The 12,534-nt window shown below is 41.9% G+C and overlaps 1 protein-coding gene across 1 annotated transcript in view; it reads right to left on the minus strand.

The window, feature by feature from the left end:
* Positions 1–12,534, minus strand: part of acaca (acetyl-CoA carboxylase alpha) — a 225,406-nt gene that overhangs the window by 136,702 nt on the left and 76,170 nt on the right. The window contains exons 28-30 of the mRNA XM_033046251.1: positions 12,065–12,183; positions 6,812–6,835; positions 1,657–1,800 (exon numbers count right to left, since the gene is read on the minus strand). Of these exons, the coding sequence (XP_032902142.1) occupies positions 1,657–1,800; positions 6,812–6,835; positions 12,065–12,183 (287 nt within the window). The remainder of the gene's footprint in view (positions 1–1,656; positions 1,801–6,811; positions 6,836–12,064; positions 12,184–12,534) is intronic.

The raw sequence follows: 12,534 nt of genomic DNA on the forward strand, positions 1-12,534 counted from the left end.
TGATCATACATTGGCAGTCTGTGGATCTTTGCCTTATTACTTTAGTTTTTTACAGATACAACGTGGAAACAGGTCCTTCGGCCCATTGGGTCCATGCCGACCAACAATCACCCCGTACACCAGTTCTATCCTACACTCTAGGGACAATTTATCATTTACAGAAGCCAACTAAGCTACAAATCCGCAGGTCTTTGGAATGTGGGAGGAAACCGGAGCACCCGGGGAAACCCCATGCGGTCACGGGGTGAACGTACAAACTCTGTACAGTCAGCACCCATAGTCAGGATCGAACCCGGGTCTCTGGCGCCGTAAGACAGCAACTCTACCACTGCATCACTGTGCCGCATTTTGCCTGCATATCACCTCATTGAGTGCGTAGGAAAGAACTGCAGATGCTAGCTTAAATCGAAGGTAAACACAAAATTCTGGAGTAACTCAGCGGGTCAGGCAGCATCTTTGGAGAGAAGGATTGGGTGACGTTTCGGGACTGAAGAAGGTTCTCGAAACATCACCCATTCCTTCTGTCCAGAGATGCTGCCTGACCCGCTGAGTTACTCCAGCATTTTGTGTCTACCTCAGACATAGACATGAGTTACAAGAAAATCATACATCGGAGAGTTCAAATGATGTCAATGTAAAATCTCGACAGCTCATCAACATTGTGTGGAGCTTCAAAATGTGCAGGGGTCCATGTTGGTTTGCTGTCTTTCTTTGATAGGCATGGGGCGCTTATAGCTCAGATCAAAAAAGATTTGTTGTCAGTTTCTTCCTTCACCGTGTAAGAGAAAAGGAGAATGGTGCAGCTAGATGTAACTCTTTAACATCAATCAATTTGGACTCAAACTCAAACAAACTAAAACGAGAAGGAATGTTTAGGAAGGAACTGCAGATGCTGGTTTAAACCAAAGATAGACACAAAAAGCTGGAGTAATTCAGCCGGACAGGCAGCATCTCTGGAGAGAAGGAATCTCAACACAAAACGTCACCCATTCCTTCCATCCAGAGATGCTGCCTGTGCCGCTGAGTTACTCCAGCTTTTGTGTTTTTGAAAAGAGATAGGAACTATTTCTGTCCTTTAGTTGCCTACCCATTTGGCCAGTTGAATTAAGCAAGTTAACGAATTTCTCCCACAATCCTGCCCCTTTGCCCCCTCGCCCCCCCCCCCCCCCCCACCTCCTTCCCCTTCCACCCCGATACACTTTCTACTTTACATTTTATTCCTCTTCTTTATCTGACACCCTTTTGTCTTCTATTCATCTCTAGCCTTTGTCCACCCACCTGCCAATTAAACCCCCCCTCACCTGTATCCACCTAACACAGGCTTTGTTCCTCCCCCTCGCCTCTTCTCCAGCTTTCTCTACCCAAGTATAATCAGTCTGTAGAAGGATCCCAACCCGAAGCATCACCAGTCCATATCCTCCATTGATGTTGCCTGACCCGCCGAGATACTCCAGCACTTTATGTTTTGCTCAAGAATGCTTCTTGTAGATTAATGTCGCTTAGAGGGCAGATTAGCAAATGACTCACGCACCAAATTTTTTTATGGAGTTTGTAATCTCAAACCAATAAAATTGTTGTAATATTACTGGGTTCATTGCAGACAGATAAATCCAGGAATTGAAGCTTTAAGAAGAAAAAGAAAGGGATCAGTCTTACTTGGCAAAATCTTCAAAGGTACGGAAGGCGACCATTGCTCCCATTCGCTGGCAAGGTGGAGTGAAAGCGGTGTCAAGCAGAACATCACTCACACTGGCGACGTGAAACATCCCATAATGGTTCAAGTTTGAAGAGAAAGACATCCTTGATTGTAATATAAAGATGAATAATTAGAACCAGGGGAGCAGCAATTCATTGCAATATTACAGCGAGAACCCCGATGGTCCCACTAGTGCAATAATACTTATGAGATTAAGCCATATTATACAATATTAATAACAAATGTGTACATCCATATAAATGAAATGACTCATGTCAGTTAACAATTGATGGTACAATGGGGAATTCTGTAAGATTCATCAATGAGTTTGTTAATATAACAAGTCAATCCCTTCATTTTACAAATCTATACTGAAGATGCTATATTGGCATGCTAAAAGCCAGGATTGTAATGATTAATAGTTCAAGTGAGAATTCTAAATCAGCAAGAGTATAACTTGTTCAACATGACATCTTCCCCAACTCTCGGTTTTCAGGCCTTCAATGCTTTCTTCATTTCCCTGTAGTGCACTTTGTATGATTCCTCCTCCCCCTCTCTCTGCACCATATCCAAACTAAGTGTCATAAAAGATGACAGCCATACCACTGCTATGGCCTGGGCAAAGTTCAAGAAAGAGGACATCAAAAATGATGGAGCAGAAGAACAGAAAGAAAAGGCGAACAATTAAAGAGAGAAAAACAGAAATTGGAAAAGAAAGGAAGGGAAGGGAGAGAAAGAAGGAAAAGAAGGGTGGGAAGTTAAGGAAGGGAAAGGCAAAGGAAGGTGGGAAGGGGGGAAAGTGCAAACTGGCAGACGGTTTTAATCCCTGTGGAAAAAGCCTCTAATCATTTAGTTTAGTTTAGAGATACAGCATGTTAACAGCCCGCTGAGTCCACGCTGACCGACAATCACCCGTTGACATTAGTTCTATCCTACACACTAGGAACAATTTACAGAAGCAAATTAAACTGCAAACCTACACGTCTTTGGAATGTGGAAGGAAATTGGAGCACCTGGAGAAAACCCATGCAGTCATAGGGAGAACGTACAAACTCCAGATACAGAAGCCGTAGTCAGGTCTCTGTAAGGCAGCAACTCTACCGCTGCGCCACTGTGCTACCCACTTCTTCAGCAATTAACAATGTCACCCTTGATTTCTTTTTTTTTAAATTTCAAGTCTATCAACAATTCTGTAGCAAGTGATTTTGTAATAACTCATTTTTCCTGAATTGGCATCATGCTTTAGTTCCTTAATGTATGAGGCATTGAAGAACAGTACAGCAAAGGAACAGACCCTTCAGCCCACAATGATTGCTAGACTTGGTACCAATCTCTAATCTTGCAGGGAATGGTCCCCCCATTCCCTGCATATCCATGTACCTATCAAGAACCTCATCAATGCCACTGTCATATCTGCCTCCATCACCTTGGGAGAAAGGTTCTACCTGTCTACCCTATCTACCCTGCATTTCAATTTTCTTTTTTTATATGGTTCTATTAGGTCGTTCTTCGAACAGAAAGCGGAGCACCAGGAGGAAACCCACATGGTCACGGGAAAACGTACAAACTCCGCATACACAGCACCCGTAGTCAGCACCGAATCTGTGTCTCTAGGTATAAACTCTACCTCAGCGCCACTGTGCCGCCCCATTCTAAATGTTCTGAATTGTACGTGACAAAATAGTTTTCTTTGAAGAGTTTTGCATTAAGGAACCCAAATGGAAAGCATTACACGTCCAGTTAGGACCCATTCCAAACTGACGGTCTGTATTTGGAGCACGTTTTGAATCATTCTTTTCTGGAATATTTAATGGAACAGGGGACAAGGTGCTTCCCAGCACAATAAACTAAATCACTTGCGCAGGTAAAATTGATTCAATGTTAATGGGCACCTCAGCTCGATACCACAGGAAGGTCCCACTCTGCCTGATCAAGTACAGTGTGACACCTTCATGTTAAATTGGAACTGCATACAATTAAGCAGATCAGAATCATAAACTGTGCCACACTGAAAATGATCACATTTTCAAGCAGTTCAGATGCTATTTCTTTCCCCCGTCTCCATTCCCTTGGCTCCACAACTCAACCCGAGATACAAATCTTCAGGTACCCATCCATTATTTGCTCCAGTGTAGCTCTTCACATTATTTATTCATTCTACGGGATTTGAGAGCCGCTGGTGAGCACAGCATGCAGCCTGGATAAGGAGTACCTGCAGGCTACTTGACATTGGCAGTCATCACCCAGATCATTTCCAATATTCCCACGTGCTCTTTCCAGGGCGTCGAGGTTGCGAACAGGACAAAATATCTGGCTGGCTTTCGCCTTCTGAAATAGCTCCTACCAACTCATTAAGATTTCAGTAACTGAACCTGGAGTCCTTCAGCTCAGTAATTCTACCTAATGGCTTTGTGTTCCTTTGATGGCCCAGGGCACAATTCCCTACTCCTGAGGGGCGGCAGAGCGAGAGAAATTTTTTTGGAGTACTTTATTCTCTTTTAAATGTTAAAGTTCACCATAGGCATGCTCTGCCGACACATAATGGATCAGCCACCATTTCACATCAATAAAACACAATCCTAACCCCAAACTGCCAAGTGGCTTATGCCAGATAATCATATCCAGTTCACCAAATTGTACTTACACTGGAGATAATGAGAGAAAAAAAAATAACTTTGCTCTAGTCTCCAGAGTGAATCAGTCGATTATCTGTTAAAGTTCAAGGGAATACAGTTGATTTTCTAATAGGGGATCAGGCAATCTATAATTCAGTTTTATTCATGGCTAATCAAGTTAGTATCTACTTTTAATTAAAAAAATTTAAACGGTCGTATTTTTGACCACATTGTGAAGGATGAAGGAATATGGATCGTGGGGACAGGGAGCCCCAGCTTACATTAATAGTAACCCTGGTATACGACTACTCATTGGAATAAAAAAACAAAACTATTTTCTCTTAAGACATTTGGGAACACTCAGCCAATTACCAACCACTCTGCAATCCCTTATGCTGACAAAACTCAGTGCACATCTCTAGAACAAATCGGTCATTTCAAATTAATGCTCTGGACCCATTTCAAATAGTAAATGAGATTAGGTCCAAGACTAAATTATTTTCTGTTCCAGGCAAAGAAAGTAATATTTAGCTGCATACACTCAAGATCAAGTACTTTTAAATCAATGCCATTTTACTGCTGGGTTATGCACGAGATGGAAATAGTTTTGGCAGCAATTTGAATAGTGCGCTTTCTATGGGTAACGACATTTCACATGTAGGAAGGAGCTGCAGATGCTGGATCACACTGAAGAAATTCTGGAGTAACGCAGTGGGTCAGGCAGCATCTCTGGAGAAGTCAAGTCAAGAGAGTTTATTGTCATGTGTCCCGGATAGGACAATGAAATTCTTGCTTTGCTTCAGCACAACACAATATAGTAGGCATGAATACAGAACATATCAGTGTATATATAAATATATACACACATCAATAAATAAGCAGATAAAGTGCAAATAAACAGATAATGGTCTATTAATGTTCAGAGATTTGTTTCAGTTGAGTTTAATAGCCTGATGGCTGTGGGGAAGTAGCTATTTCTGAACCTGGATGTAGCGGGGAGATGAGGGAGTGGCCAGGATGGTGTGGGTAGAATATGAGTAGGTGATGTTTCAAGTCAGAATCCTTCTTCAGACTAGCCTGATCCCAGTCTCAAGAAGGGTTCCGACCTGAAGCGTCACCTACTCCTTTTCTCCAGAGATGCTGCCTGACCCTCTGAGTTAATCCAGCATTTTGTGTCTTTCTTTGATATTTGACACAACTGCTGAGAATATACCACTCTGTCAGGTCAGTTCTGTCCCGCCACTCTAGTAATGAGAAGAACCTCATTGACTTCAGTAAAAGAAGCTTTATTAGATTGGCTAATTTAAAAAAAGAATGACCTGAAATAAGTAAATTGTGTTGTTTGCAGCAGAATCGTGGCAAACAGTAAACTAGAAGTTTCAATCTTTCCCGATGGCACCTGGAACTTAAAATAATTTGTCAGGATGTAGGTGAATGGACAGTGGACAATTTCCGATTCCATTGGAGCTGTTGAACAGAATGACCTTGGGGTACAGGCACAGAGTTCCTTCAAAGTGGGGTCACAGGTAGATAGGATGGTGAAGGTGTATGCTTGGCTTCATCGGCTGAGGCGTTGAGCACAGGGATTTGGCCGCAGTTGGGAGTATGGTCGTCAACACTGCAGAAAATTTGTGACCAAGCTAGAGATGGTAAAGAAAAGATTCATAAGGATGTTGATGGGAGGGCATGGTAAAGGAGAGACTGCAGGGACTGCGACTACTTTCCCTTGGGGGAAAAAAAAAGAGGTATAAAAAACTCTGAGAGAAAAGGTAGATATCTAGATTCTGTTTCCAATTATAAGTGTGCTCAAAACAAGAAGGGAAAGCTTTTGTTGAGGGGGAGGACTCTTAATGGGGATCTGTGGGGGTCAATATTTCATACAAAGGGTGATTGGTATCTGGAAAGAGCTGCCAGAGGAGACAGGAACATTAACGATATCTAAGAGGATTCTGGACAGGGACTTGAATGAGCAGGGCATAAAATGATATGGAATGACTGCAGGGTAGGTGGCATTAGTACAGGTGAGCAAGCATGATAGTCAGTATAGATATGGTGGGTCGAAGCTGTGTTTCTTTGCTGTACAACTTTATGGCACAGTTGAGTACTTTAAACTTTAGACTTTCGAGATACAGCGCAGAAGCAGGCACATCGGCCCACCGAGTTACAAGATATCCCGCAACATGGAGATACAAGGAACAGCAGAGGCTGGAATCCTGAGCAAAACACAAAGTGCTGGAGGAACTGAGCAGGTCAGGCACCATCTGTGGAAGGAATGGACAGGTAATGTTTTTTCAGTCTATAGAAGAGTCCCGACCCAAAACATCACTCGTTCATTCCCTCTCTGAATGCTGCCTGACCCACTGAATTCTTGCAGCACTATGTGATTTCCAACTAAACTTCCTTTCCCTATTCAGGTTAATAAGTCCAGTTCAAATTAATTGAAATGAACCGCATATGGTTATAAATTCCATAAAATGTGAAATAAATGATTGTACAGTACCTGTTAAGTGTGGGGATGTTCCCTCTGAAATCAAACAATTACCACAGGTTAGTGAGGGGATTGCAATCATTTGAAAGTTAAAATGCAAACCCACATTCACCAGAGATTTGAATTTGAATTGATGAGGCATCCAGTTTTAAACATACACATTCACACACACACACTCAGAACAGATGGGTCTTCAGATGTTCATTGTCCCACTTGCCATGCCCTTAGCTGCCAATACCCCAAGTTGAGGTGTTCCCTCGTGAAATTGATCACCTTTTACCTCCGTACTTTTTTCCCCATCCAGAAAAAAACTTGAAACTCTCCCCATTTGGCTGACCTTTTGATTACCCACCTTAGCATTTTCTACCCAGTCAGCATGAAATTCTTTGTTTGAGAACGCTCCTGTTTTAGGATCTTTTTGCTGCACTGAAACTATCATATAAATGCAAGTTTTTTTTCTCATGGTATGAAGGAGGGCTTTCACTAAAAGAGAAAAATCTGCCAAAAAGCATTTCATGTTAGGAGAGGGAGTCAAGCGAATGTTTAATTGTCATCTGAACCGATAACAAAGCAATTAAATTCTTAAGAAGAAGGGTTTCGGCCCGAAACGTCGCCTATTTCCTTCGCTCCATAGATGCTGCTGCACCCGCTGAGTTCCTCCAGCAATTTTGTGTACCTTCAATTAAATTCTTACTTTATTTAACTTGGCTTAGTTATTGAGGCTGGGATTAGGTTCAATAGCAAAAACAAAAAAATATTGCATATTTCAAGTTCTCAATGACTCTTTGTATGCACGATCTTTGTATCATAATCTTTGGACACAAGGTGCATATGAAGGGTGCTGGGGAAAGTTTCGTTTAGAGACAATGCGTGGAAACAGACCCCCCCCCCCAACGCTGACCAGCGATCCCTGTACACTCGCACTATCCTACACACTAGGGACAACTCAAAATTATTAACAAAGCCAATTAACCTACAAGCCTGTTCGTCTTTGGATTGTGGGAGCACACGAGCACCCGGAGAAAACCCATGCGGCCATGGGGAGAATGTACAAACTCCGATCAGACAGCACCCGCAGTCAGGATCGAACCCGAGCCTCTACCAATGCGCAGCCCAATATGCAGTGAATTGACTCGAGGCAACGTTATGACAGAATATTGGGACAAAAAGTGTTAAAATGAAGCAGCAAATTTAGTTTCTTTATGCAACGAACTTTGATTTAACTGTTTGGGTACTACCCTTGTATGACGGCCAACACCTTCAGCCCCAAAAACTACTAGCAGTCAAATCTTCCCACTATGTTCGGGAAAAGATTCCTTTAATTAATACGTAAATATTTGCAATTTTTCCATACACCAGAAACAAAATTCATAATCAATCATCTCGGAATTTATGCGATTTATAAAAAGGCTTCTGGAACCAGGAACTCAATCTGCTTTTCTGAATGTAGACATGTAGGAACAGGTTACATCTCTCTCCTGTTATGATTGATCTTCATACACATGCAATCAAAATTTCTCTTAGCCTTTACCGTCAGCTTAGAAAATTTCATTTCATTTTATTTTCACAGCATTCAAGTCTTTGCATCTGAAACATTTCATTTGACAGAAGTGGCTCTCATTCCTTCAGGATTTCTAAGAGGGAGGGGGGTGAGAAAACACAAGCAAGACGCATGCTAATAGTGGCATTTAAATCAAGTCATGATTTGGTGCCAGCACAGGCCACGTTTTTATAAATCAGAAGGCGAAGCATAATAAGGTGAGAATTGATGCATTTCGTTTATGTAAACCTCACTGCCATTAACATTTAAAGTGATATTGTTGCATTGGGCATGCTCCAGTAAAACAAATTACACCACACAGCTCTCTCTCGATTTCAGCCACATAATAGATTTACACAGTTATTATTTATTGTTAAAGATATGTATTCTGCTATTTTCCTGCAGAACAGTTTGAAGATTCTTTTAGCACAATTAAATTGTATTAATGCACTCCGTGCAAGTGGCAAACCATGAAAATTACCAGATCAGATTTGGTCATGTCTGATTCAATGTAGCATGCTTACTTCTTTATTATAAGGCGAGGCTCTGTAATAATGGTATTTATTTTTAAACCAGGCCTGAGGAATTTAAGGGAAACTTGTTCTGCTGGTAAACATGTGAACAAACCTCAGTGGTTACTTCACCTCTGGCAAAGTTACTTGAACTATAAAGGATGGTACAAACTTACAAGATCTGAAGAAGGGTCCCAACCCGAAACTTAATCTATCCATGTTCTCCAGAGATACTGCCTGACTCACTGAAGTACCCCAGATTTTCCATCGTTTTTCAAGAAGTAACTACTGTCCCAAGTGGGGAAAAATCCAGAGGCCAGGATAGTCCTAGAATTTGGTTCCACATTCTATGTCAAGTTTGCTCATAAGTTCAGAAGTTACAGGGACAGAATTAGGCTATTCGGCCTATCAAGTCTTCCCTGCCATTCAATTATGGCTGATCCATCTTTCACGTTTGACACCCGTACTAATCAAGAATCTGTCAATCGCGTCCTTAAAAATACCCAATGATTTGGTCACCACAGCCGTCTGTGGCAATTAATTCCACAGATTCACCATCTGTTAGGAGCAAATACTGATATTGTCCCAGCTAAACTAGAGACAGGTAGCCATAGACAAACAGACCAACTCTGTAAAAGTAATATATTAAAGACATCCAGCAGTAAAATCATTAAGTGCAGGAAAGTAACTATATACTAGCGCTGCAGGTACTTTACCAATTTCAGTCTGAGCAGCAGTTTTCCTTTGTGACCCTTATGAGGATGCTACATCGCTGCAGAATGAATTATTGTTTAAAGATGTGAAGATTGAAAGGTTGATGGCGAGGATGGAATCAGAAATGATCATCATTTCGAAGTTGCTCCAGAAATGAAACCAGCGGGGAAATGATACTTTCTCCTTTCCAGCATTAACTAGATTGCAATCATTATGCCAATACACAGATCTTGTTCTGTGCAGTTATGTACGTTGAAACAGTGTTTCATTAGAAGAAAAATATAAGAAAACATAAATCACTCTCAGAAACCCAATATTTTCATTCTAAATAAATAAATTTAAAATCTGCCTGGGCAATTGCAAATATGCCCAATTCACTCTTGCAAAGTAAAATCAGGTTGGTATTGAACAAAAAAAAAGGATTGTAGATATGAGTTATTACAGTATAGTTGTCAGTGCATTCATTATATTAAAAGGAAAACAGCTGTAGAGAGCATCGAGACAAACCAGGGAGGAAGGGCACAAACTGCTACCAAGTCCATACCAGCAATTATTCCACTGATGAAATCTCCAAACCGCTCGAGACTGGTCACTATGAACATGAACTGGAGGCAAAGCAGAGACAAGTACTTCAGGAATCTTATTGGGCTTCTGAACTGTCCTTCCATAAGTTAAGATAGTGTCCGATTCACCTCTACTAATTGCAGACTTTGTCTATGAAACTGATGTGCTACAATTGCTGAGACCTATATTCTGCAATCTGTATCTTTTGCTTTGTTCTACCTATTGTACTTAAGTTTGACTTCATTGTACTTATGTATAGTAGTATCTTTTAGTTTAATTTAGTTTATTGTCATATGTAACGAACGACAGTGAAAAGGTATTTTCTTGAGTGCTATCCAGTCAGCGGAAAGACAATACGTTTACAACCAAGCTGTCCACAGTGTACAGATACAGTGCAAAGGGAATAATGTTTAGTGATAAATAGAGTCCAGTAAAGTCCAATTAAAAATAGTTGTATGGTTTCCGATGAGGAAGATGGACTGCTCTCCGGTTGGTGACATGATGGTTCAGTTGCCTGATAACAATTGGGAAGAAATTGTCACTTGAATCTGGAGGTATGAGTTATGACACCTCTGAACCTCTTGCCTGATGAGAGATGGGAGAAGAGGGAGTGTCTGGGCTAAGACTTGTCGTTGATTATGTTAGTTTGGAGATATAGCATGGAAAGTCTGTGACGATCAGCGATCATCCATACACTAGTTCTATCCTACTATATAGAAGCCAATTAACCTACAAACCTGCACGTCTTTGGAATGTGGGAGGAAACCGGAGCACCCGGAGAAAACCCACGTGGTCACAAGGAGAACGTGCGAACTCGAGGTCAGGATTGAACCCGGACCTCTAGTGCTGTAAAGCAGCAACTTTACCGCTGTGTCAATGTGCTGCCCCTGTCTCTGATCGGATTGGGATGGATAGCATGAAAAACAAAGCTTTTTACTGTACCTCAGTACATGTAACAATAATAAACATGAACCCAAACATAAAGAATTATTCTATTTCTCTTTCCCACACCTGCGTTGCAGTATATTAATTTCCCAGGATGCAAACACAAGTGTCGATCCTAATGAATGCACTAATTACATAAAACACAGATCTAAAATTACTTATTTTATTCAACACCAATGTTAAAATGAATTGACCATATTTGCCACTGTCTCGCTGAATTGGTAGATGCAAGGAACTGCAGATATTGTTTTTACAAAAAAAAAACACACGATGTGCTGGAGTAACTCAGTGGGTCAAGAAGCATCTCTGGAGAACATGGATAGGCGACGGTTCAGACTAATTATAGGGGAGGAAGAGAGGAGAGGCAGGACAAAGCCTGGCAGGTTTTATTGCCTGGCTGTGCAAGCCTCTTACCTGCCAAGCTTTGTCCTGCCACTCCTCTCTTCCAGCTTTCAACTCCCCGCCCCCTATAATCAGTCTAAAGAAGCGGCGTCACAGTAATGCAGTATTAGTTGCTGCTTTACAGCGTCAGAGACCCGGGTTTAATCCTGACTACATCAGTGCTGTCTATGTGGAGTTTGAACGTTCTCCCTGTGACCACGTTGTTTTTTCTGGGTGCTCCGGTTCCCTCCCACACTCCATAGACATTCAGGTTTGTAGGTCAATTGGTTTCAGTAAATTGTAAATTGACCCTACTGTGTAGGATAGTGCTAGTGTACAGGGTGATCACTGGTCGGCGTGGACTCAGTGGGCCGAAGAGCCTATTTCCACGCTGTATCTCTAAAATCTAATGGTCTAAAGAGCCCTAACTCAAAATGTCACCTATCCATGTTCTCCAGAGATGCTGTCTGATCCGCTGAGTTACTCCAGCGCTATGACTTTTTCAGCCGAATTGGTATGCGCTTGTTGTGCTGTGGGTTGGTGAGTCTCCATTTGCTGCCTTCCACTGCCAAAATGTAGCAGCACACTTGCTCCCGGGAGGATGTTTACCTGTTAGGGTGAGATGTTGGCAACATGAATTGAAACTCCACAATGCATGCTCCATCCTGCAGCTGCCGATGCTGTACACTGTTCAACTCGTATGCAATGTAGGCTCTTCGCACATAAACCTGCACAAAGATGACAGGCACAATATCAAAGTCTGTCAACTAAACACATTACAGAGGCAATACAGCCACATTATTTTATTCTATTTGACGTGTCCCCGTTACCCAGCTTAGATTAGTTTAGTTTAGAGATACAATGTGAAAACAGGCCCTTCAGCCCACCGAGTCCGTGACGACCAGCGATCCCCGCACACTGACACCATCCTACTCACTAGGGACGATTTACAATTTTACCAAGCCAATTAGCCAACAAACCTGCATATCTTTGGAGTGTGGGAGGAAACTGGAGGGCCCGGAGAAAACCCACACAGGTCACAGGGAGAACGTACCAACTGCGTACAGACAGCACCCGTA

The sequence above is a fragment of the Amblyraja radiata genome, chromosome 28 (assembly GCF_010909765.2).
Source record: "Amblyraja radiata isolate CabotCenter1 chromosome 28, sAmbRad1.1.pri, whole genome shotgun sequence".
NCBI classification, from domain to species: Eukaryota; Metazoa; Chordata; class Chondrichthyes; order Rajiformes; family Rajidae; genus Amblyraja; species Amblyraja radiata.